Below are 27,974 nucleotides of genomic sequence, written 5' to 3' on the forward strand. Positions count from 1 at the left end.
CTTGCCTCCCCTGACAGGTTCTCAGCGACCAGCTCCCTGCTCCCTGGTGCCCCATCTCCCTACCGCTGCCAGGGAGCACTGCTGCCTTTTGCCCAGGGCAGCAATAGGCCTGCTTCAGCAGGGGGGGCCTGGGTGCAGCCTCCATGGGGAGGTCTGGGCTCCCACAAGCAGTTCGTCTGGAGCATCTTGAGGAGGGCAAGGAAGCAGCAGCCCCGCCTTGGGCTGGCCACACCACTGCACATTCTCTGGCTGGTCAGGGCTCTCTGGCCTACCCCTGATCCCAGTAAGTAATGAGTCCTGGAGTGGAGAATTCAAACCCATCCTATTTGAAAAGAGCAGGCCCATGGGAGGGGAGACTGAACTTCGTCCCCAGCAAAGGCTCCATATTTTCATTTTGTACTGGGCCCTGAAAATTATGTAGTCAGCCTTAATTTATGCCCTTACAGTCAAGATAAACTAAAAAAATCTTTATAAACATCACAGCATGGGGATGCCTGGGTGGGTCAGTGGGATAAGCGTCTGACTTTTGCTTTTGGCTCAGGTCATGATTTCAGCGTTCTGAGATCAAGCCCAGGGTCAGGCTCCACGCTCAGTGGAGTTTGCTTGAGATTCTCTCCCTCTCCCTCAGCCCCTGCTCCTGTTCCCATATGCACGTTTTCTCTCTCTCAAATAAATAAATCTTTAAAGAAAAAACCACCACTGTGGGACATCTCTTTTCAAGTGTTTTCTGCTGTTAGAAGACTATTATCTATTTCTCTCAGTTATGAAAACATCGTATACTGAAATAGCTAGTTCTTTCTGCTTAGGGGCCTTTCCCTTTTTTTCTTTTTGTAAAAAAATTCTTCCTTTAGAGATTAAGATGAAACAAAAGGGAAATCTAAACATGTTATTTAAAAAAAGCATAATCCTGAGCATAATTCCCATACAATAACCTCTCCCAGTTTAAATTTTCCCCTTTTACATGGGGACTGGATTCAAAAATTTCATAGATTCTCTTAAATATAACATAGTAATATAAAGCCTATTAAAGACTAAGGGGAATCAAAGCATCAAAGCTAATAAATTAATAAATCATACTTCTGAGCTCAGTTTAGTTAATTAACTGTCTTCAGGGATTCTTAAATTACTATAAACATTAATTTTTTAAAACTGCATCACAGAGGAGCTACAATATAAAACACAAACAGCTCTTCTTGGCAAGCACCTCAAAACTTCAGGCATCCATGTTAGGATTAAGAGTTTTTGTTTTTGTTTTTAACTTAAAGATTTGTATTTATTGATTGGAAAGAGAGAGACAGCAAGAGAGGGAACACAAGCAGGGGGAGTGCGAGCGGGAGAAGCAGGCTTCCCTGGGAGCAGGGAGTTCTACTGGGCACTCGATCCCATGACCCTGGGATCATGACCTGAGCCAAAGGCAGATGCTTAATGACTGAGCCACCCAAGTGTCCCAAGATTAAGAGGTTTTTTTTTTTTTTTTTTAAGATTTCATTTATTGACAGAGAGAGACCACAAGTAGGCAGAGAGGCAAGCAGAGAGAGAGAGAGAGAGAGGAAGCAGGCTCCCTACTGAGCAGAGAGCCTAATGTAGGGCTCAATCCCAGAACCCCAAGATCATGACCTGAGCTGAAGGCAGAGGCCTAACCCACTGAGCCACCCAGGTGCTCCAAGATTAAGAGTTCTTAAATAAAAATCATAGTTATTGTTATGAAAAGATACTGGTCACTACCCCCTTATTCTACTGCTTAATAAATTCATATTTTCAAAATTAAGGGTGAGAATTCCTTCCTCCTAAACTTTGGTTCTCTGAAATCCTACTATTCCTTTCCTGGCCCATGATGTGCAAAATAGAACTTGACAGACAAGGGTACCTGAATTGGGGTAAAAGGAAGTGAAAAGGTCTGTTAACAGTACCTGTCTAGCAGTGCTGGATTGGAGCTCAAGCCAGAAAGAGCTTCTGAGGTGTCTCTATACACATGTCTGGCCACTGCAGAGAAGTCTCTCGTGGTTCTAAGGTGACCTATAATAACAACTGTGGTTTAGAGCTAGAGGATCTCAGGGACCCCGCATCAGTTTGGGGGTCAACCAAGAGATTTGGTCCAGAATTTTCCAAGCTTCCTAGGGCCCTCCTGTAAATCTTCCAAATAAGAAAAAGCAGAAACTCATAATGGACTCATGGTTCTACTTCAACTCAAAAGTTCACCTTGGATTTGAAACCAGATCAATCTCCGATCATGGAGAGAACAAGATGACATTTATCTTGGTGGGATGGCTGTGCCACAGAGCTGCCCTATTGCTTGATTTGCATTTTCCAAAATAACAGAATTCCCACAGGGCACTATGCAGAAAGAAACACACCACAGTGCCCAATTCTTGTGATTAAACCCTATACTGGGCAAGATGAAAACCTCAAAGAGACAGACATAAAATTTATACACACATTATGAAAGGTTGTCATGGCAACTTTGCTTGAAGATATGTATTTTTAAATCTAAGTAAATTTAACATTCAAAACACATTTGCATCTCCCTCAAAGGTTCTGTATCAAGAATATTTTTTTTTAATTTTCCAATTCCTTCTGAAGCTACACCTCCTTGAAAGCTTAACAAAATCCGATGAATATAATAGCAGCATACTTAAGCACATATTTTGAGAAGGATATGAGAAAAATCCAAAGTAAAAGACCAATAATCTTACTAGTTCCAGAAGCCTTAGGCTTCTCCCTCTAAAATTTAAAATTATGAGCAGGCTATTCCCTATAATCTCTACAAGGCCCTTTTAAGCTCTAAAGATCAAATTTCTTTTTTTTGTTGTTGTTAAAGATTTTATTTATTTATTTGACAGACTGATCACAAGTAGGCAGAGAGGCAGGCAGAGAGGCAGGCAGAGAGGGAGGAAGCAGGCTTCCCGCTGAGCAAAGAGCCTGATGTGGGCTCGATCCCAGGACCCTGAGATCATGACCTAAGCTGAAAGCAGCCGCCTGACTGCCGCCACCCAGGTTCCCCTCAAGATCAAATTTCTATTAGCTGATGACCTTGCAACACAAGCAACAAATCATGAAAGTTGAAGACACCTAGTGCGGCCATATAGGTAAGCAACAATTCATACAAATCACTACAATAAATATCGCTCCTTAACTAGTCAAACCACATCTTATTGTTTCATCTCACTCTAGAAGTTCTGCGGGATTGCTATTTGGCATCGGTGTTGACAATTTTCCTCAGTAAGACCCTTAGATTCTTCTCCTGCTCATACACTAGAACTAGCAAAACCAATGGTTTGCCCCCAACTGTTCCTTGTGCTTCTTCCCTCACTACAGCCTATAACTGAAGCCTTTCATGTTGTCGTGTAATCATCTCTAAGTTCTCTCCTATGTCTTTCAGCCACTAGCCTAAAGGATTCTTGAGCTACTTCCAAACTCAAGACCTAGGACGTTGAGTGCTAGAAGGTTAAGCTCTGGAGTGTTAGACTTTAGGGTTCTCTCTCCTCGAGTAGAGCACAAAAGAGAGAGAACACAGTTATAATGCCATGTCTGTTTTGTCCGCTGCTATATTCCCAATGCCTCACCTAAAAGCTGGCATGCTCAATAAAACACTGTTGCTGGACTAAGTCAGTTCCATTTCTTTGGACAGGAATGTAAGTCAGGACAGGGGTATGAGGGAGAGTCAGTAGAGCTCCGAGTGCTGGGGAGCGAGAAGGGAGTGAGAGACTATGGAATTCGGGTGGTTTGGTTCTAAGCCTACAATTGTTCCTCTTTGTCTAGAGAACCTCTGGACCTGCATAGTTTACGGAACTAGCCAAGACAGATGTTACCTGAGACTACTTTTTTTTTTTCAATATTTTAAAAAAAAAATTAGTTTTAAGACTTTATTTAGTTTATGGAGAGAGAGAGAAGGAGCAGGAGGAGCAACAGAGGGAAAGGGAGAAGCAGATTCCCCACTGAGCAGGGAGCCCGATGTGGGGTGACCTGAGCTGAGGGCAAACGCTTGACCGACTGAGCCACCCAGGCGCCCCGTTGAGACTCCTGTTTGTCTCTAGGTCACGTTGGAAGAAATGGGTTCTGTTCTACAGAGGACTCATTCCATGAAACAGTGGGTTTACAGGACAAAGGGTGTAACTGAAAAAAGGGAAACCTACATAAATACATTAGGAACAATCAGGGTTAAATCAAGTGAAAATAGGTTTTTTTTTTTTAAGATTTTATTTATTTGACAGAGAGAGATCACAAGTAGGCAGAGAGGCAGAGAGAGAGAGAGGAGGAAGCAGGCTCTCTGCTGAGCAGAGAGCCCGATGCGGGGCTTGATCCCAGGACCCTGAGATCATGACCTGAGCCGAAGGCATCGGCTTAACCCACTGAGCCACCCAGGCGCCCCGAAAATAGGTTTCTTTACAGTTAAGCCTCTCAGCACTTCCGATATATTAAGTATTAGAAATATCGGAGAGAGAATGTAGTATCGAGAATCTGAGAGTGAACATGATCAAGCAACCTCTTCCTCTTCCTTAGAGCATCTCACAGGACAGTGTTCCATGAAAACACACTTTGGGAAATAATGCTCTTGCTAAACTAACTTTAAAAAACTGTGTTCCTTGGGGCACCTGGGTGGCTCAGTGGGTTAAAGTCTCTGCCTTCGGCTTAGGTCATGATCCCAGGGTCCTTTGATCGGGCCCCGAATCGGGCTCTCTGCTAGGTGGGGAGCCTGCTTCCCCCTCTATCTCTCTGCCTACTTGTGATCTATCTGTCAAATAAATAAAATCTTTAAAAAACTGTGTTCCTTAAACATTCCCAGTTTAATGATAATCTGGTGATAGATACGGAAGAAGAAAGGACTACTTGCTTACCAACTATTTTAGTTGATATTTGTATAACTACAGCCTATTCTACATCTATGTTCACACCTGATACAGGTAACCCTGAAAGATGTCCACAAAACATCTTAAATACTTCTAGTAATGGGATACTTAGCATATCACAAAGTACTATTAGCATTAAAGGTAGTTTGGCTATCTAGAACACTTTCTCAACTATTAAATATTATCACCTTTACTTTATTCTACAAGCACAGAAAACTTCAATGTAAGAGTTCATTCATTTATTAAAAAATATTTGTTGATTGCCTTTTTGGAGACAGGCACTTTACAACATTATCTATAACATAGTTACAATGGTCAAGTACACAGTTTTATTTCCTAATCTCCCATGTTAAAAATTACAACAGGAGTTTGCAAGTCTTTTAGATATAACTTTTTAAAATTACCAAACAGGATATTATTTGCTCATGCCATCTTATTATCTGCTCTAACAAGATCCATTCCCAGTCTCTAGATTAAATGAGGGAGTGGAACTGGAAGAGGCCTGTCATTTTGTGCCCTTTGGTCTATTGCCTGGATGTTTTACAGAACGGCTCCCCATTCCAATTTCACAATTATCCATTCACTCAGAGTCATCGAAATAAATGCAGTATTTGATTTATAGATTTTTAAGTCTATTCCTCATCCCACGCCCCAAAATCAATTCCCCAAAGCCCTTATAAAAGTAACAAAGGAAAATGTTTAAAATTCAGTAAGTGAAAAGCAAACCATATTGTTACGATTGCAATTTGTAAAAATATATGTATGTGGAAATAGGAAAAGAGTTAATCAGTTACACAGATACGGCTGAGTTGGTAGCATTAGATTTCTTTAAGTTTTTTTTTTTTAAGCTTAACTTAGCTTTTTTCCTTTAAGATTTTATTTATTTATTTGACAGAGACAGTGAGAGAGGGAACACAAGCAGGGGGAGTGGAAGAGGGAGAAGCAGGCTTCCCGCTGAGCAGGGAGCCCAATGTGGGGCTCAACCCCAACACCCTGGGATCATGACCTGAGCCAAAGGCAGGCGCTCAACAACTGAGCCACCCAAGCGCCCCATAAGATTTCTTTTAATACTGCTCTTACAATACTCTTTTTAGAAATTTTCTTTAGTTATTATGAACACATCATTTGAAACTATTGCTTGATTCCCTCTTAAATAACAAAATACACCAATAAACCCCACTGAAGATACTAAGAGAATTCGAAATTTGGATCTTTTACTTTCTATTTCTTAGCAAGTATATGCCTATATTCAATTATAGTATTTCTTCCAGCAGAAATGAAAAACTATTTTAGCTAGTCAATGAACCTACTATCATACTCTAAAAGACTAAGTAAGATAGGTATATAAAATATTTGGTTTATAACAAATGCTCCTTCCACTCCCTTTCTTCTCTGAGCTTAACTCTTGCTGCAAATTCAGTCTCATTCCTTTGTATCAGTGGAGGTCACTCCCAGGGCCTCAAAGCAACATTGAACGAAGCCTTTCTGGCTGTGCTGATTTCCTCTGACTTCTGTACTAACAGTAACTGCTTTGTTGTCCTACCTCCCCCTCCATCCAACCCTTCTACCTTCATCGTTGGTCTTAGTAACTTAGGAAACAGGCATCGGGCTGGCTAAGAAGAGAAATAAGGTCACTAGGATCAATTTGTTGACATGATATAAACCTGCCCTTGAAAACAGTGTCCACTTCTCTCACAAGCTGTCCTTTCACAGCTACTAAACTTACTCCCTGATGTTTACTTGTCATGTCCTCAGTTTTACAGACTCAGTAGAATTGCATTCAAGCAGTTTTCGACCTGTCAACATAACCACACATGAGAAATGAGAAAAGTATGCTTTTTGGTTAACTGCACTTTTCGTGAATCTGGAGGGAAAAAAAAATGAAAATGGCTTCTGTTTGCCCCAGGGTCCAAAAACAACAACAAAAATTCTTAAAATCTCCTCTTAAAAGTTGAAATGCCACCTCAATCTGAATTTAGTTATATTCTTCTTTTTTTTTAAAGATTTTATTTATTTATTTGACAGACAGAGATCACAAGGAGGCAGAGAGGCAGGCAGAGAGAGAGGGGAAAGCAGACTCCCTGCCAAGCAGAGAGCCCGATGTGGGGCTTGATCCCAAGACCCTGAGACCATGACCTGAGCTGAAGGCAGAGGGTTAACCCACTGAGCCAACCAGGTGCCCCAAAGCCACTTTTTTTTTTTTTTTAATTTTATTTATTTTTTGACAGAGAGAGATCACAAGTAGGCAGAGAGAGAGGAGGAAGCAGGCTCCCCGCTGAGCAGAGAGCCCGATGCGGGACTCAATTCCAGGACCTGACATCATGACCTGAACCGAAGGCAGCGGCTCAACCCACTGAGCCACCCAGGCGCCTGCTAAAGCCACTTTAAAGGTGAAAAGAACAGAGGTGCCTGGGTAGCTCAGTCCGTTAAGCAGCTGCCTCTGGCTCAGGTCATGATCCCAGGGTCCTGGGATCGAGTCCACATGGGGCTCTCTGCTCAGCGGGGAGCCTGCTTCTTCCCCTGTCTGCCACTCCCCCTACTTGTGCTCTCTCTCTGACAAATAAATAGAATCTTAAAGTTGAAAAGAATAACAATACCCACAATGGGAAAGAGTATATTCTGAGAATGTTAGTGTTTCAGTTGTAAAAAACACTAATAGTTCGTAAGGTATTACATGAAGAGAACACTGTATACATCTGTAAAAATTACAAGTGGATATAAAAGAGAGTAGAAGCATCTACCCCAGGAATTTACAACTAACTCCAAGTAGTGAGACTACGGTTGACTGAATTTCTATTTCTGTGTTTCTGTATTTCCAAGATTTTTCTACAGAAAACCTATATGATTTTCATGACAAAGAAAGAGAACATTTTGTTTTTAAATTATAAACTATTTTAAGTTAAATAAGACAAATTTTTACATAGGGTCTATAAGTAAGATAGAATCTACTTATATAAAAAATGGAACAGCACATTTATAGGCCAGATAAAACAGCATGTGAGTTTTGCTTTTTTCTCAGACACATGCACATGCACAGAATCAATTCTCCCTTGAATTTTATTAGCACAAAGTGTGGAAGAGCCCTTTCTATAAAAAATGTGCTTTTTTTTTTTTTTTTTTAAGAGGGGGTGGTAGGGAGAGAGAAAATCTTAAGCAGGCTCCATGCCCATCACAGAGCCTGACTCCAGGCTAGATCTCAAAACCCTGAGATCACAAGCTGAACTGAAATCAACCATCAAATGCTTAACTGCCTGAGCTACCCAGATGCCCTGTGCTGGTGTTTTCAACAGTAAGCTTCTCAACAGTCGAAAAGAATGCAGATCAAAATCAGGTAAGAAATAGTTTTTTAAAAACCCCAAAGCTACTAAACTTAAGAGTCCTGCTCGGAGCCACGCTACGAGCCATCAGTGACACTGAGGCCACTTTAATTTCAGTCACTTGATAAATACAAAGGGTCTAGTAAGAACAACAGTGCATGGATTGACAGCATTTTTATTTTTAAAAAATCCTCTAGAATATATGTGAAATGTTTTAAGTCCGTCATGTAACCATGGATAAAATGTGCTTATTTAGCTGATTCTCTTATTTTCCTTGATTCAAATCATTATGAGTAATAACGCATTGTCTCATATATTGGCAACAGGCCAATCCACTCACTCTCTGGCTCAGCTGTCCTGGTTTTGCCTTGATCACTGCTGATCAGGTCTCACTTGCTTTAAAATTCTACTTATCTCATCTAATTTTACTGACACTCGGTTTACACATCAAGTGCCCACTCTAACTCTCCACTGCCAGTTTCCAAACCAATTAAGGTACTTGGAGAACAAAGAAAGATGCTCTATATATACAAAGCCATACAAAATGATAGGAGGGAATTTAACAGTGTGCCTTTTTAGAAACAACATGATGCTGGGAACTAAGAATACATTTCACTTACAGTTTTAGAATTTAAATTATTCCATAAATTAAATATTTTTGTCAGAAATAAAAGCTGCATGTAATTGCTTAAATTCTATCTTAACCACTCCTAACTAGTTCTAAAATGTTAGCTACCTGACTTTAAACACAGCATAAAATAACTCAATAACTAGAGTACAATCTTGAAATTAAAATTACAAGAGGAATTCAGCAGTGTCAAAAAAAATGATAACTTGCAACAGTTATCATTTTTCTTCCCGTCCTCTCTATCTGCACTTGGCATATTTCCTCCAGTTGTTGTCTTAAAAAAAAAAATTCTTCAAAAACAATGTAACAAAAAAAAGCGGACTCAACTATAGTGCTATCAATATAAAAGTATTAAACATAAAACTTATCAGTACTTAGTATAAATTTCCAAGATACTTAAAAAATATTTTTTTAAATAGTTCCAATATTTCTTTGCTTACTAGTGAGGCTGACCCTTTTTTCTGAAAGTTGAATAGCTATTTCCTCCTCTAAAAGATGTTTATTCATGTCTTTTGACCATTTATCTATTATGTTTTCTTACCAATTTATATAAGCTATTTATATATCATATGGATATTATCCCTACCATATGTTTTACAATGTGTTGTTGTTTATTTTTTTAATTTGGTTTTGGTTTTTGGTAAGTGCTTTCTTGTTTCTTAATCATTAAGTTCATTATGTGACATAATAGATATGATAGTAACATATCAGGAATTCAGTTTTTCCCACAAATGAGAATTGGTGAAGCAATATAGTGCTACTAAAATTTCCAGCAAAACAGAAGGAAAGACAAGCCTCAGAAGGAGCACTTCAAAATACATTCAGTCATTTCCAAATGACTCAGAAGCAGTCAAAATGAGGAGCCTTGTATAGGTAAAGAAATGAACAGTATTACCTGGGAAGCATAAAAGCAAATACTAGGTAGGTTATTCAACCTAATAACAATGATTAAATATAAGCTAATTTATATTTAGAAAATAAAAATATTAATCCAAGAAACAAAAGTATGGGAAGTCTTTGTTTTCTCCCTTTAAAGTGATTTAAAGTATGAAAAGAAGTTAGGATTATGTTTTCCTTTTAAGAATATCCAGAAAACATGATTCCCCAAAGAGTGCAAAATAGCATCTCTTTTCAAGAATACTACAGATCGGGGTGCCTGGGTGGCTCATGGGGTTAAGCCACTGCCTTCGGCTCAGGTCATGAACTCAGAGTCCTGGGATCGAGCCCTGCATCGGGCTCTCTGCTCAGCAGGGAGCCTGCTTCCTCCTCTCTCTCTGCCTGCCTCTCTGCCTACTTGTGATCTCTCTCAATAAATCTCTCTCAAATAAATAAATAAAATCTTAAAAAAAAAAAGAATACTACAGATCAAACTAAGAAAAATAATATAGAGATAATGTCATAGAAAGTTATAGAACAAAACAAAAAAAGTGACAAAACAAAAATTAAAACAGAGTGCTTCCCATTAAAGTTATCATTATATTGAGGCAATAAAGTATAAATGTATATCATGCATTAAGAAAATCTAATATGCAAAAGTCCAAATTTACATAATGAAGTACCAGTAGGTATTTATATTCCATAGTATAACTTGATTTATAAAAGGATTCAATACAGATTTTTGAAACCATCATTCTCCTCAAGAAAAGTTAAATGTATAAAATTTTAGTATCTCTTTGAGACAGTGATCCAAGCTTCTTCCTTGGATGATGTTACCAGTTCATACTTAGTTTCAATATGTTGACCCTCCACAGAAAGCAGATGCAGCCTCCTCACCAGTACACTCAAGAGTACTGCGGTCACCATGTATGCAAACCTAGTCAAGGAGAGAGTTGACCGGTTACTAACGATTAACAATTACGCTTTAATTACATAGACTGCTCATTCTCATCAGCAGTCATCAGCAAAACTCTGAGTATGAAGTCTGGCATCTTGCCTTTCACTTCCCTTTCTCTATCACTTACCTCAATTCTGGGCATTCCTGCGTGCCTGAGAATCCAAGCAAGGAGAAAGTTTTCATCATCGCTTCATCATCAAACCGGTCTGGATCAAATCTAAAAAGAAGGTTTGGGACAAATGACAACAGAGCTCCAATGGCATTTTACATGTGTGTACTAGAAAAACACAGGTATCTAATAAAGTCTGAAAAGTACTGAAAATAAGAACTGCTGTCACAATTGTATTTAAATTTCACCTGTTAGGGGCAGCTCAGTTGGTTCTGAGTGTCTGACTCTTGATCACGGGATTGAGCCCTGCCTCGGGCTCTGTGCTGAGCGGTTCTCCGCGTGAGGTTCTCTCCCTCCCTTCCCTCTGTCCCTCCTCCCCTTGCCCCGCTCACCTGCACACTCACCCTCAATCTCTCTCTCTCGAAAATAAAAATCTTTAGTAAGTTTTACCTATTATATTCTCAAACTAGTAAACATATATATTTTTTCTACCACTTTTTTAAAAAAAGACTTTATTGGGACGCCTGGGTGGCTCAGTTGGTTAAGCAGCTGCCTTCGGCTCAGGTCATGATCCCAGCGTCCTGGGATCGAGTCCCGCATCGGGCTCCTTGCTCCGCAGGGAGCCTGCTTCTCCCTCTGACTCTGCCTGCCACTCTGTCTGCCTGTGCTCGCTCTCACTCTCTCTCTTACAAATAAATAAATAAATAAAATTTAAAAAAAAAAAAAAAAAAAAGACTTTATTTATTTATTTGATAGAGAGAGAGAGAGAGAGACAGTGAGAGAGGGAACACAAGCAGGGATAGTGGGAGAGGGAGAGCAGGCTTCCTACGGAGCAGGGAGCCCGATGCGGGGCTCGATCCCAGGACCCTGGGATCATGACCTGAGCCAAAGGGAGACGCTTAATGACTGAGCCACTCGGGCGCCCCTAATTTATTAATTCTAAACAACAGATACAGAATACATTTCTCTGGAACCAGCAAGGAGTGAAACTGTAACATAGGTGTGCATCATATTATGAGATATAAGGATAAATCATACAAAAGCACATAATGAATATTTAAATTTAAGATGTTCAAAACAGGGCTCCTGGGTGGCTCAGTTGTTAAACATCTGCCTTCTGCTCAGGTCATGATCCCAGGGTCCTGGTATCGAGCCCCACATTGGGCTCCCTGTGGCATGGGAAGCCTGTTCCCCCCTTCCCACTCCCCCTGCTTGTATTCCCTCTCTCGCTGTGCCTCTCTCCATCAAATAAATAAAAATTTTTTAAGGAAAAATTAAGTGTTCAAATTATCTATTACATGAGACCCATCTCATCAATATGCAAAGAATTTTACACTGCCTCTTCAATTAAAATGTATTTCTTAAAACTGGATATACCAGACTTAAAATTATATTCATCAATTATATTATATCCAGACTTATTAGTAAGTGACGGAAGGGATTTTTTATTGTACGGAATTTCATTTTGTAAAAAGTCACTGGTGAAATGGAATACACAGAAACAACCAAAAACTCATCCACTACGGAACATAAAAATTCCTCTCAAAAACAAATGTTAGGGACACCTGGGTGGCTCAGTCAGTTAAGCATCTCCCTCCAGCCCAGGTCATGATCCCAAGGTCCTAGGATTGGGTCCCTCCCGCATTGGGCTCCTTGCTCAGTGGGGAGTCTGCTTCTCCCTCCCACTTCCCTCCTGCTCAGCCCCTCTCCCCCACTCTCTCTGACAAATAAATAAAATCTTAAAAAAAAAAAAAAAGACAAATGTTAAAAGACTTAAACTGTGCTATGAGAAAAAAAAGAATTCTACTTTATTTTCTTTTTTAAAAAGTATAAATTACCTTCCACTGATGGAATATACTAGACGCACATTATAGTTGACATTAAAAATTATATAAAATAATTTTCCTTTTAACTATTTATTTTAAAAAGATTTATTTCTTTATTTATTTGACAGACAGAGATCACAAGCAGGCAGAGAGGCAGGCAGAGAAAGAGGGGGAAGCAGGCTCCCCAGTGAGCAGAGGGGCCGATGCGGGGCTTGATCCCAGGACCCCGGGATCATGACCTGAGCTAAAGGCAGAGGCTTCAAGCCACTGAGCCACCCAGGTGCCCCTTTATTTATTTATCTAGGTAATCTCTGGGGCACCTGGCTGGCTCAGCCGGTGAAGTGTAAGACTCCTGATCTCCTGATCTCAAGGTCATGAGTTCAAGCTCTATATTTTAAGTAGAGCGTACTTAAAGTAAGTAAGATTTTTAAGAATTAAGTAATCTTGGGACTCCTGGGTGGCTCAGTTGGTTGAGCATCCAACTCTTGGTTTCAGCTCAGGTCATGGTCTCAAGGTTCTTGGGTTAAGGCCCTGAATCAGGCTCCACACTCAGTGGGGAGTCTGTTTGGGAGTCTCTCTCTCTCCCTCTGCCACTTCCCCTGCTCTCTCGCTTTCACTCTAAAATAAATACATAAATCTTTTAAAAATTAAGTAATTTATATACCCAAAGTGGGGCTTAAACTCACAAGCCTAAGATCAAGAGTTGCATGCTCTTCCAATTGGGTCCCCCAATCAGCTTTTCCTTTTATCAACTATCTTGAAAATTGAGACCCTAAATTTTACCTGCAGATATCTATGTATTTGTAGATTTAAAAAGAATCAAACTTGGGGCACATGGGTGGCACAGCTGGGTTAAGTATCTGCCTTCAGCTCAGATCCCAGGACCCTAGGATCAAGCCCTGCATCAGCCTCCTTGCTCAGGGGTAGCCTACTTCTCCCTCCCCATCTGCCTGCCACTCTCCTTGTACTCTGTCTCTTTCAAATAAATCAATAAAATCTTAAAAAAAAAAAAACAATTTCCCAATTATTTTATAAAACACCTCACAACTGGGGTACCTGGGTGGCTCAGTCGGTTAAGTGTCTGAATCTGGGTTTCAACTCAGGTCATGATCTCCTCATCATAGGACTGAGCTCCATGTTGAGTGCAGAGTCTGCTTCAGATTCTTCCCCACTCCCTGTCATCCCCTCCCCCACCTCAACTAATAAATAAGATCTTTTTTAAAAAAGATTTTCTTTATTTGAGAGAGATAGACAGAGCATATATGAGTGGGGGGAGGAGCAGAGAGAGAAGCAGACTCCCTACCAAGCAGGGAGCCCCACATTGGGCTGGATCCCAGGACCCTGAGATTAAGACCTCAGCTGAAGTTCATCAGATAATCATTTGATGATTTTGTGTATGTGTATGTACATAAAGAGATAATATATGTATGTGTATATAGATATACACAGACATAAAGTGGAATATTCACTTCTTCTTCTTTTTTTTTTTTTTTAAAGATTTTATTTATTTCTTTGGCAGAGACAGATCATGAGTAGGCAGAGAGGCAGGCAGAGAGAGAGGAGGAAGCAGGCTCCCTGCCGAGCAGAGAGCCGGATGCGGGGCTTGATCTCAAGACCCTGAGATCATGACTTGAGCCGAAGGCAGAGGCTTTAACCCACTGAGCCACCCAGGCGCCCCTATTCACTTCTTTATCCATTTAACACGTGTTGGGACGTCTATTATCAAAAAAGATAAGAGAGGACAAATGCTGGCAAGGATATAGATAAAAGGGAACTCTTGTACACTGATGTGGTGTGAAATGTAAATTGGTACAGCCGTAAGGGTAAAAAGTATGGAGAGTCCTCAAGAAATTTAAAACAAAATTATCCTATGATCCAACAATGCCACTTCTGCATATATATTCAAAGGAAACAGTGTCATTGTCTTGAAGGGGTGTCTGTACTCTCATGTTTATTGCAGTACTACTGGGCCACAAGAAGGAAGGAAATCTTGATATTTGCACAACATGGATGAACCTAAGCCAAAATCAAGAGTCTACCACTTAACCAACTGAGCCACCCAGGCTCCCTGGTTTACCCTTCTATTTATGGGTATTACCTTCAATTTCTTTCATCAATGTCTTACAGTTTTCAGAGTACGGGTCCTTCACTTGGTTAAATTTATTCCTAGGTACTGGGGGTCTCTTGTGTAATTTTAAATGGGATTGTTGTCTTAATTTCTCTTTCCTCTAGTTTGTTACTAGTATATAGAAATGCTACAGATTTCTGCATATTAATTTTGTGTCCTGAAACTTGACTGAATTTATTTATTAGTTCCAACAGTTCTTTGATGGAGTGTTTAGGGTTTTCTACATATAATATGATGTCATGTGTAAATAGTGACAATTTTACTTCTTCCTTACCAATTTGGATGCCTTTTATTTATTTTTCTTATCTGATTGCTGTGGCTAGGACTTTCATTACTATATTGAAAAAAAGTGATGAACTGAACATCTGTCTTGTTCTTGATCTTAGAGGGAAAGCTTTCAGCTCTTTACCACTGAGGAAGATGTTGGTTGTGGGTTTGTCTTATATGGCCTTTACTATGTTGCGCTATATTCTTTGGCCTTTTGAGGTTTTTAATCATTTCATACAAACCTTAGGATTATTTGTTCTAGTTCTGTGTGAACTAGCCTTTTACACATTTCAGTATGGGTATTTTCTCGTCTTCCCAATGTGTGTAAGTCACTCAGCTGGTTTCTGGATTTCTCGCAGAGGGAGCTGCTCCATGCACGGCACCACTGAGTGTGCCCATGAGAGGAGGGAAATTCAGGAGCCTGCTCTATCACTCTCTTGGTCCCAGTCCATATGGAGATTTTTGGTACTTGCCTTCATTCTTTTCAGCTGAGAATTTTGTATTAGTCTGTTTTTTTAAAATTGATAATATTTCATAGTTTAGAGTAATATTTACATTATTATATACTGAAATCATAGAACTTGACCCAGGTTTTCTTGCTCTGAAACATGCCAATATGGTAATAGTAATAACGTATTTCTATCATTTTTTTTTTAAGATTTATTTATCTGAGAGTGTGTGTGAGCAGGGGAGGGGCAAAGGGAGAAGGAGAGAATCTCAAGCAGACAACGCACTGAGTGTACAGCCTGACGCAGGGCTCAAACTCATGACCCTGAGATCCTAACTTGAACCAATATCAAAAGTCAGCTCAACGGAGCCACCCAGGCACCCCTCTATCATTTCTTTATATAAATAAATTATATCCAGACATTTTTTTTTCTTTAGGAGAATACGTTAATGTCAGTTACTCAAAAAGACAACTTTTAAATCCATAATGGAGGGGCGCCTGGGTGGCTCAGTGGGTTAAAGCCTCTGCCTTTGGCTCAGGTCATGATCCCAGGGTCCTGGGATTGAGCCCCGCATCGGGCTTTCTGCTCAGCAGGGAGCCTGCTTCCTCCTCTCTCTCTCTCTGCCTGCCTCTCTGCCTACTTGTGATCTCTGACTGTCAAATAAATAAATAAAATCTTAAAAAAAAAATCCATTATGGAATACCACCTCATATGAAAAATAAAAGCAGTGGCAGTGGTCAGTGCTACCGAGGCTGCAGAGATGAATCTCTCAAATGCTGCTGCTGAGAACCTCTGAGAAACAGCCTGGCAGTTTCTTGCAAAACTTAACACGCACTAACCATATGACCGCAGCAACTGCACTGTTGGGCATTTATCCAAAGAAATAAACCCTATGTTCACACAAAACCCCTTACATGACTGTTCTTTGCGGTTTCATTACCAAAACAATCCAAATGTTCTCTGGTGGGTGAAAGGTTGAAAAACTCTGCAGCCAAAAAATGGTATGAAACATATTATGTTGACCTCAAGAGCATTAAGTTTATGAAAAAAGTTAATCTCTTTATTTTTGTCTGTGTGACAATTACATTAAATAGTAATCAACTGTCTCTACAAGGTCTATCTCAGTCTATGTACATTTTCGTTAGTGTGAGCTGTCTCTCAAGAGGGAGGTGCCCAATTTCAGAAAGCTTTTCATTAGTATGCAACATTATTACTAACATTTCCTATATCTGATTCTATTTGATACATCAAAATGAGTTCCACATTTTAGCATACACATTTTTTAATATTTTCAATTTGTAACCTAGATCATGTTTTGAGGGAAGCAATAGTGTCAAAAGTTACAACAAATTTCTTCTATTTTTCATATTACATTTCAAATTTATCAAAAACTTGGCAAAAAACCTCCACAAAACAACAACAACAATTTGGCATTTTCCAAATTTTTTAAACAATTTTAAAACTGCAAATATTAGTTTTTCTAAACCATAAGCATAAATTTTCCACGAATATAGATCTTCGATTTTGTTATAAGTCATTTAGAATATAAAATATATTTTTTACTCAGAGCAAATTTTGGAGGACTACTATTTCATTTGTTAATAGATTTGTTTTAATATCACTATAATATTAAAAACTGAAACAATAAGAACACTTAATAAACCCATCATTATCCTCTAGAAATAGGTATGAGTACTTCAACCAACTCTGTCCTACTGCACTTCACACAGCTGTATTTTTTTTTTTTTTAAGATTTTATTTTTAGGTAAACTCAATATCCAATGTGGGGCTCAAACCTACAACCCTAAGATCAAAAGTTGGATGTTCCAATGACTAAGCCAGCCAGGCGCCCCCACACATCTGTCTTAACCCCAATCAACTCAATCTATAACCTTTTACCAAGGCAATAAATCTTAACCCATTTCTTTAGGGTGGATTTTACTTGATGCCTATCCAGCAGGCAACCAGTAGCAGCTTTGCTCTTTGCTTTTTCCTTCCCCTGCCATTCTCACATACAACATGTATAGAGACAACATCTACTTTTTGAATTTGACTAAAGAGATTAATTAATTGAGACCAACAGCAGGAAAACAAAGAAACTACGTAAGAACACCCACTTACCAACAAAAGAATTCCGAATTTCCATTGAAATTAAAGGACAGCTGTAGAGATTAAACAGATCTTAGGCTAGAAGTGATAATAGGAGAGACAAAGAGTAGCAAGCAGACAGCAGATTCACGAAAGAAAGAACAGTGAACAGAAGATACCAAAGAGAAGGCAGTGGCTTGCTTATGTTATATCATTGTCACATATTAAATTTTCTCTTCAAAAATTAGGAAATGCAAAACACACAAACACATAAAAATCAATAATCACAAAGATAAACACAGATATTTCATACTTGTGTGGGGACGGCCAAGTACTGGGATCTTGCAGTACCACGCCAAGAGCATAAAGAACAAGGGTCTGCAAAAAAATTATTCTAGTTAGTCGAGGCCTTACAGAGACAAAATGACTGTCAGAGAGCCAATTCCTCCTGAATGCTCTTTTAATATAGATAATGAGTACAAAATAAAAACAGAAAATGATCAAAGAAAATACAGGCCATTATTTTGATGACTTAACGGTGGAGAAGGCCTCCCTAAGCATGTCAAAATCTGACAGTCATAAAGGAATAAAAGACTTTACCACGAATATTCAAAACCTGCATCCAGTAAAAACAAAACACACCAAAATCACCAGTGAAAGATAAATAATAGGAAAAATATATTTTCCATATAATTAATAGTTAGCATGTACAATATAAAAATATATATATAAGCTCACTAGAAAGAAATGAGTTACAAGCACATAATTCACAAAAGAAGAAATACAAACTGATAATATGTATGAAAAGCTGCTCAATCTCTCCAATAGTCAGGGAAAAGCAAATTAAAATAATGAGACAGTATTTCATATAAGAAATATGTTGGTGGGAATGCAAGTTGGTGCAGCCACTTTGGAAAAGTTTGGAGATTCCTTAAGAAATTAAAAACAGAGCTTCCCTATGACCCTGCAATTGCACTACTGGGCATTAACCCCAAAGATACAGATGTAGTGAAAAGAGGGGCCATCTGTACCCCAATAGTCATAGCAGCAACGGCCATAGTCGCCAAACTGTGGAAAGAACCAAGATGCCCTTCAACAGACAAATGGATAAAGAAGATGTGGTCCATATATACAATGGAGTATTAAGCCTCCATTAGAAAGGATGAATACTCAACTTTTGTATCAACATGAACGGAACTAGAAGAGATTATGCTGAATGAAGTAAGTCAAGCAGAGAGGGTCAATTATCATATGGTTTCACTTATTTGTGGAGCATAACAAATAGCATGGAGGACATGGGGAGATGGAGAGAAGTGATTTGGGGGAAACCGGAGAGGGAGACGAACCATGAGACTGTGGACTCTGAGAAACAAACTGAGGGTTCTGGAGGGGCGAGGGGTGGGGGGCTGGGTGAGTCTGGTGGTGGGTATGATGGAGGGCACGTATTGCATGGAGCACTGGTAGTGGCTCATAAACAATGAATTCTGGAACACTGAAAAGAAATTTTAAAAATGTAAAAAATTAATAAATCTAGAAGTAGTAAGGATATGGAGAGAAATAGCATTCTCATACATTGTTGCTAAAAATATAAAATGCATCTTAGAGGGTAATTTAATTTTAACATAAATAACACTGACCCCAAAACTCAATTTCTAGGGCTCTAATCAATATCTATACAAGTATATAATTTGTAATAACAAAAAAATTGATGTAACCTAAATTTTCGTCAATGGGGACTGCTTAAATAAACTATAACACACTCATGTGATGGGATATTATGCATCCATTAAAAATGAGCTGGATCTATATCAAGTCCCAGTTGTACTCTTAACCACAGTATACCTAAAGAAGCAAAATTAATAAATGATGCACGAAAAGCAACTTTTCACATACAAATTCAGTTTTTAAAATACATATATGTGTATATACACATACAGAGTAACATATATACACAAAGACCTACAAAAATACACACTAAAGTATTAACAATAGTACATGTGAGGAAAGGAGCCTTTCGTATTGTTTATACCCTAAAACAACATGTATTATTTTCATTTAAAGTAACTATGTCTTTGATTTAATAATAGGTATTTATTGAACGTATTAGACAATACAATTCAAAAACATATTCTTTTCTTTGAAAAGAATACCTGAATAAGTATACCAAATGTTTCTTACCTCTCTAGGAATAATAAATTTGTCAATCTTTCCTTCAATATCTTGAAGCCGGGCAGAAACTGGGGTCAGTTTGGCAGCCCGAACAGTTTCACAAAGTACTTGCCGACAATACCTGTTTTAAAAAGTTTTTTTACAGTTCTTAACTCTGGGAAAGGCAGTTTGAAATGCAGGTACATTTTGTAACAACTTTAAAAATCTTCTTAATTGGAAATAGGCACATCATAATTCTAATTTGCTTGAAAATTAAGTTATATATTAGAGGTATATAAAGTCCAGGTAGGTTAAATTTATTTTTTTTTAAGTTTTTTTTAAAGATTTTTTTTATTTATTTGTCAGAGAGAGAGAGAGGGAGAGCGAGCGAACACAGGCAGAGGAAGAGGAAGAAGCAGACTCCCTGCCAAGCAAGGAGCCTGATGTGGGACTTGATCCCAGGATGCTGGGATCATGACCTGAGCCGAAGGCAGCCGCTTAACCAACTGAGCCACCCAGGCGTCCCAGGTAGGTTAAATTTAAACAAATAAAAACAAATTCAAAAGTACCAGAAGAAAACTCGAAACATTATTTACATAATTCTTAAGTAGAAAAGTCCTTTTTTTTTTTTAAAGATTTTATTTATTTATTCATGAGAGACAGGGAGAGGGGCGGGAGGCGGAAGGGAGAAGCAGACTCCCCGCTGAGCAGGGAGCCTGATGCAGGGCTCAATCCCAGGACCCTGGGATCATGACCTGAGCTGAAGGCAGTCACTTAACCAGCTGAGCCACCCAGATGCCCCTCTATTAAATAGTTTCTATATAGTATCTCATTTAATCCTTACAAGAACCTCAAGAGTGCTATTATTATTCTAATTTTATAGATTTTTTAAATTGGGCAATTGCTTAAAATCGCGTAGCGGGGAGGTGGTGTCAGCAGGATTCAAACACAGGTCTGCTTTACTCCATAGCCCCTAATCATAAATACCAAACTACTGGATGTATCCTTCAATAACAATCCCACTTCTAGGACTTTATTAATAGCAACAACTGGAAATATTTAAAAAAAAAATAACAAGCATAGGAATGCTGATTGTTTATAATACTTAAAAGCAACAAAAAAACAAAAAAGGAAAACATCCTTCCTTTCCTCTTTGAACAACTATTTATTGGGACTATTTATTGAACTACTATTTATTGTTTCATTAGAAACACCATGTTAGACACTGAACTGCAACAGTAAGACAGAAACCCACAAAGGGATCCAAGATCTAGTTGGCAGAGAAAGTGAGAGAGGTAGGGACAGCAAGGATAACAAGTTAAGGAGCACAGTAACTGCTATGATGAAGGCAGTTCAGGATTTTGGAGAACACATGGCAGGAGCACATAACTAAAGAAAGGACTTTGCAGAGAAATAAGCACTTGAGGCTGAGACCTGCAGAAGAAACTGGAGTTTTCCAGTAGAGAAAGGAAGAGAGAATCTAGACAAAGAGTGGTCTGCAAAAGCCAGGAGATGAGAAAGAATACTACAGCTTTGAAGAAACCAAAGAATTTCAGGATTGCTAAATCCAAGGAAGGAAGAGGCACAAACAATGAGATAAGGTGGGAAAGGAATAAGCCGCCCAGCCCTTGAAATGCCTCCTAAGCCACGCTGGTGAGTTTCAGTTCTATCTTCAGGGCAACCAGAGGTCACTGAAAGATTTTAAATTGGGGGCTCATCTGCCCAGATGTTGACTCCTCAGTTACAGAAATATTACTAGCACAGGGATGCTCAACATTAGAATGAGAACAAATCGGAATCATCTAGGAAGTTTCTGCAAACTTCTGATGCCCAGAGACTGCTGATTTGGCATTGGTCCTAGGTTAGCTGTATGGTTAAAGCACCCACAGTGTTTACTGTGTACAGTCATGGGTTCCAGCGGCAATTTGGAGACTGGATTAGTGGGGAGCAAGAGCCAAGGCTGTTGAAATATCCCAGGCAAGTTGATGGTGATCTGAATAGTGAGGACAATGAAAAGAACTAAAATTCAACTTCCAGGGACACCTGGGTGGCTCAGTCAGTTAAGCATCTGCCTCCACTCGCCTCAGGTCCTGATTCCAGAGTCCTGGGATCGAGTCCCTCCCTCTGCCTGCCACTCTTCCTGCTTGTGTGCTCGCTCACTCTTTCTCTCTCTGACCAAAAAATAAAATAAATAAAATAAAAAAACAAATTTCCAACTAAAAGTTGTTTGGAAAGTCAAATCAACAGAACTTAATCTCTGACTGGGCATAGTAGAGTTATATACATAAGAATATTGTTCACAAAATGTTTAGAGAAAAGATGGAATTTACAGAAGAAATATATTGACATTTTAAAACATCTTGAAGTTTTTTATTTTGAATATATATGCATATATATGCATAGAAAATTTTATATATATAAAATTTATGTATATATAATAATAAAAATTTTTATATATGTATATATGCATAGAAAAACCTGGAAAAAGAGTAAAGATAGTTAACAATTGTTATCTCCCAGGGATACAGTTACAAAAAACCTTCACCTTCTACTTCATACACTTCTGTATTATAAAAACTTTAAAGGACAAGTATTACTTTTGAAATGAAAAATAGTTATATTCAAGGTAATTAATAAAACTTCCAAATTTTGAAGAATTTGTAACAGAAGTCTCCTTGTCTTCTTTTCTATAGTTAAAAGAGGCTCCAAGGTAGGACTGGTTGCCTGCTGTCCAAACTCAGACTTCCAACACCCTAAGCAGCCATAATTGCTATTTTTTAAAAAAAATCTTTTTAGAATGCCTGGGTGGCTCAGTCAGTTAAGCATTTACCTCAAGTCACGATCCCAGGGTTCTGGGATCAAGTCCTGCATCTGGCTCCCTGCTCAGCGGGGAGTCTGCTTCTCTCTCTCCCTCTGCTGCTCTATCTCTGTCAAATAAATCAGTAAAATCTTTTAAAAATATAAAGAGAAAAAAATCTTTTTAACTAAGGTATTATCTATATATAAAAATTCATCTATTTTACCTATACAATGTGATGAAATTTAGTAATTGTGTAAAACTGTGTTACCACAACCACTGTCAAGATATAGAAGAGTTCCCCCTAAAAACCCTTCTCATTCTCCCTGCTAGTTCTCTCCGCCCCATTCCTGACCCCAGACAACCACTGATCTCCTTTCCATTACAATAGTTTTGCCTCTTCTCAAATTTCACCTTAAGGAAATTATATTGTATGCAGTCTTTGACTTTGACTTCTTTCACTTAACATAATGACATTTAACCACACTGTTGTATATATTGATATTATATTACTTTTAACCACTTGGTAATATTCCAAGGTACAGATATAACACAATTTATTTACTCACCAGCCAACGAACATCTGGACTATTTCCAGCTTTTTGCTATCATGAATAATACTGCTATGAACATATGCATAAAGGTCTTTGTGTATATATTTTTTTCATTTCTCTTGGATAAATGCATTGGAGAATTTCTGGGTTGTATGGTAAGTGTGTGTTTAGCTGCCACACTGTTTTCTGACGGGTCTGTACCCTTTTGCATTTCCATCAACAAGATGTGAATGCTCCACTTACTTGAACATCACTGATACTATTTTACATAAATCTAATGTAAAGGTTTCCCTAAACTATCTTGTGATTTTGTTTATTTGATAGAGAGAGAGAGCACAAGCAGGGGGAGAGGCAGAGAAAGAGGGAGAAGCAGGTTCCCAACTGAGCAGGGAGCCTGATGAGGGGCTCAATCCCAACACCCTGGGATCATGACCTGAGCTAAAGAAAGTCACTTAATCAACTGAGCCACCCAGGCACCCCCAAAACTACCTTATGATTTTAAAGAGCAAATTAAATTATCTAATAAAATCTGTATTTACTTTTTTTTTTTTTTACAAGATTTTATTTATTTATTTGAGAGAGAGAGAGAGAGCATGAGAAGGGGGAGGGTCAGAAGGAGAAGCAGACTCCCCGCCGAGCAGAGAGCCTGCAGGACTCCATCCCGACTCCAAGATCATGACCTGAGCTGAAGGCAGTTACTTAACCAACTGAGCCACCCAGGTGTTTAAATCTGTATTGAAACATTTTAAGTCCTGTAAAAATATATACCTTTCCTAGATATTATCATTAGCTTTAAGTAAGACAGTTAAACCAACTCAAATTTACCTGCTAATGATGTGCTCTTCTTTTTATTATATTCTTACCTGAGCTGCTCAATTTTCTCTGGAGTAATAGGATCCTTCCCAAAAACTTGGTCTATCTCTTCATAAAGTTTTCTCTGAACCTCTTCAGAGGTGGTTAAAAAACAGATTGCCCAGGTGCACACTAAATAAAAATTTATATTAATAGCAATGAAAATAGCTAATTTCATAGTTTGGGTGCAGAGTAAGATAGAACATACTATTATTTTTTTCTTGTACTTTCCCTTTTTTCTGATATGGAAGACACAGAAATGCTACCAAAAAATACAACGATTGTTCACAGGAATTTTTTTTAAAGATTTTATTTATTTATTTGACAGACAGAGACCACAAGTAGACAGAGAGGCAGGCAGAGAGAGAGGGAAGCAGGCTCCCTGCTGAACAGAGAGCCCGATGCGGGGCTCGATCCCAGGACCCTGGGACCATGACCTGAGCCAAAGGCAGAGGCTTTAACCCACTGAGCCACCCAGGCGCCCCTGTTCACAGGATTTGTACTTCATTGAACAGAACAGGATTTGTACTTCACTGAACAGAACATGACAACTCCTAAGGAGATCTGCAATTGCTTTCTTAAAACTGGCAAGTACTTGAAGCCAAAAATGCATTTTTACCTTCAGTAAAACAGTAATGATAATAAATAAACCTCATTATCTGGAGGAGTGTTAAATGTTGGTAACTGTAATGGATTGTCTGGTTCACCCAACCTTGTGTAATAAAATACGGATTTATTAGTTCCTTCAGGAGACCTAATGAAATGATTCATACAAATCAAAGTAGCAGGAGATTTACCTATAAATCAATATTCTAAATTTTTACTTGTCATGGTAGATAAGCTGGTTCAAGAATTGGTATTGGTTATTGCTTAGGACAATGGTTCTCTAAAATCACCCAGGAATTGACTGATGGCACAACTCCACATTCACAGATTCTGATTCAAAAGATTTAGGTGAAGTCCAGGCATCTGTACTTCCAACAAATACCATATTTATTTTGATGAACAACAAGACTGGAAGATCACTAAGCTTACAGGCTTACTTTTGCTTAAAATGGCCTATATATTATATACACCAAGGAAATGAAAAGGTAAGAAAATCACATGATGAACATGAAACAGAGAAAATATGAAAAGTTATATTTCCTTTAGAAATCCACTGGGATTACAACTACTCAAAGAATGGAACTATCCAGATACCATCCAGATACCAGCACCTCTTACCCTAGATTTTGCTTGAGATGACTCTATTACTTTTTCTGAGTCAAACACTTTTTTTTTAAAAAAGATTTTATTTATTTATTTGACAGACAGAGAGCACAAGTAGGCAGAGAGGCAGAGAAAGAGGGGGAAGCAGGCTCCCTGCCAAGCAGAGAGCCCGATGTGGGGCTCGATCCCAGGACCCTAGGATCATGACCTGAGCGGAAGTCAGAGGCTCAACCCCACTGAGCCACCCAGGCGCCCCTGAGTCAAACACTTTTAAAAATGTATTTAAGTAATTTCTACTTCTGCTTATCAATTATCGCCTTCTTGAGCTAAGGGCAGACTTAAATTTGTCTCAAAGTTACTTTTTATTTTAATGTTTGCCTAATTCACATATCCAATTCTTATGCCTGGAAAGGACACAATTCACATTCTGAACTAAATGCTACTATCAATAAAATTAATAGCTGCCTGGTACTCAACTCTTTATAATTTACTCATATTCAGAGTTTATAAAAAGGCACATGAGTAACTGCCTGTATTTAACTTTTTCCTACATGTATTTCTTTATTAGGGCTTTTGAAGGAACTGCAGAATTTCTGCTTCACAAGTGATAATGGAAACTTGTGCAGTGTACAATATGTACATGTTTGTAATTTTACAACATACAGTAATACACAATATTGAAAGATTTAGTACAAGGATGTGTACACAGTGAGCACTCTTATACCCTGCTTTACCATATTACCACTTAACATTACCATAACTGTATGGTTTAATAATCTCAAACATTGGTTCTTTGGTAGAACTCTAAAGTATGACTGGGCATAGCTTAAAAATAAGATTTTAAGTCATGAACATTCTTTAAACATGATACTGAACCAAAGACACAATTACCGACTTGAGAATATACCTTGGAGGTCAACCAGAGCTAAATTATTATTTGAGAGAAAAAAAAATGCAGAGCCAAATATCTTTCTCAAGGCTAATAAGTAGCAAAAGATTAAAGTTTCCTGCCTATTTTGGCTCTCAAAAAATTCAGAGGTATCTTAAAAAAATAACCAACCCACATGCAAAGAAACAGTGATAATCTGAAATCCCCCCTAAAAACTGTGATAAGATTAAAATATTAACCCAACTTTGGAAATGGTCATTTTTTTTTTTGCTCTGTTGTTGTACTCCAGATTTTTTGAAGGTCTTTAGCAAAGATATAATTTAATGTAGTAAATTTTTTAAAAAACAAGTTAAGCACTTTTTAAAGAAGTTCCATACATTATTTTTGACACATGCACAAATTCCATTTAATCTAGAATACCTGGACATCTCTAGATGTCAAAAATTTTATAAAGAAGAACTTACAGGCAGTTTACATCTTTAATTATTGTTTTTCAACAGAAAGAGTTGTAAATGAAATCCTTCAATGAGTATCAATTTTTTTCTATTTCAAACTGAAGTTTTGATACTTCCTTTAGTATTTTAGCATATTTTTATAAGCATACACAAATTTCACACATTTTAGAACTTTAAATAAAAATCACCTTCAATTCCACCAAGAGAGGAGTTCTTTTAAACTGTGATTTCTGTGGCCTATATCCTCTGTTGGTAGACCTTAATAATAGCAAACTGGACTTGAGTCAAAGTGAAAACCACAGCAGGAAATTGAAAAGCTCACTGCTCTGCTTAGAAAGGTGTCAATAGCAGTTCATTTTAAAGGCACTAACTAGAATTCACAATCCATAAACTGTGTCAAGAAATTTATGGCAATGTTCAGAGGTGGCATAGAGCACCTGGGGGTTTCAAAAAAAAAAAAAAAAGGTAGCTGTGTGAATCAAGCCTTTCAAACAAAAATAAAAAAGAAAAGAGAAGGGAAATTATAAAGAGGTCTTGCAAACAATGTTTCCTTTATTTTACCCATGTGTATTTTATAATCTATCTCAAGAAGAAATCAATTTGTACTCACATTTGGCAGTTATGACACAACTGGCCAGAGAAAATATCATACTGTCTTCAAGGATCTAGGAGAGAAAACTAAGTTTAGAAAGTGTAAAACGTAAGGTGGCCTGTATTAGACCCTACCAAAATAACCTATAGTATAGAATTAAGGTCAAGGAAAGGAAAAAAATGTATATTATTTCTTTACAATGCTTTCACCTAAAAAAAACTAATGTAAAAATCAACCTAAATATGGCATTGCCTTTTTGATGCAATAAACATTTACTGGTAGTTATCACCGTCTGGTGCTACGTTTTTGCAAACCAACTGCCTCAGGGCTGTCTTTCTGGCTTAGGCTGGTGCAGCAACAAAGCCTCAGAACAGTGAAGAGGCTGCCACTGCCCTTGAAGCCTTATTCGATGCTGCACCTGTACACACCCAGAAAACCATTCTGTCTCTGAAGGCTCACATGTGTAGACCGGGCATTCATCATTGCTATAGGGAACAGGCGTGGCAATAATGGCTCCGCTCTTGTCCTTTGCCTGACAACCCCGTGAACACAGCGGCGTGCTGGGGTAACAGAGGCACTCTGGGAACAAGTCAAGCTGCCAACCTAGTCAGTTAAGTCTCCTCTTTTATGATCGGAGAATTTGATTCAACATTTGCTTACCCAATATTAAATAATATACAGCGGCTTCAAAGAGCTAAATAAGAAGAGACTAAATACGTGTTCTATTTGTGGACGATGTGCTACAAAAGTAAAGTGAGTACAAAGCACTATACATGGGTGATTATTATTTACTTAATAAACTTAACAATTACACCACCTGTTGGTCATTAAGGTTCCCTTGTACTAAGGAGTCAATGAAAATATGTTGACTGAAGTTCCCTCCTTTTCGTTCTTTTATGATTTTCTTTAAAATAGATTCCAGTTGCCTAAGAGCTTAGAGAAGAAATACAAAAAAATATTTTAGAATATAAGCATTTGTAAAGAT

General features: G+C 38.3%; 1 protein-coding gene across 2 annotated transcripts in view; it reads right to left on the reverse strand.

Annotated features, from left to right (window-relative positions):
• Positions 1-8,323: 8,323 nt before the first annotated feature.
• LOC131827549 (cytochrome P450 20A1) overlaps positions 8,324-27,974 on the reverse strand; it is a 61,393-nt gene continuing 41,742 nt past the window's right edge. For both annotated transcript variants that reach the window (XM_059168355.1, XM_059168356.1), the window contains 7 exons: positions 27,807-27,922; positions 27,008-27,062; positions 23,856-23,976; positions 19,672-19,783; positions 17,807-17,871; positions 10,754-10,843; positions 8,324-10,605 (listed from right to left, as the gene is read on the reverse strand). In XM_059168355.1, coding sequence (XP_059024338.1) covers positions 10,455-10,605; positions 10,754-10,843; positions 17,807-17,871; positions 19,672-19,783; positions 23,856-23,976; positions 27,008-27,062; positions 27,807-27,922 — 710 coding nt within the window. In that variant the 3' untranslated portion in view covers positions 8,324-10,454. The remainder of the gene's footprint in view (positions 10,606-10,753; positions 10,844-17,806; positions 17,872-19,671; positions 19,784-23,855; positions 23,977-27,007; positions 27,063-27,806; positions 27,923-27,974) is intronic.

Source organism: Mustela lutreola, chromosome 3, assembly GCF_030435805.1.
Source record: "Mustela lutreola isolate mMusLut2 chromosome 3, mMusLut2.pri, whole genome shotgun sequence".
NCBI classification, from domain to species: domain Eukaryota; kingdom Metazoa; phylum Chordata; class Mammalia; order Carnivora; family Mustelidae; genus Mustela; species Mustela lutreola.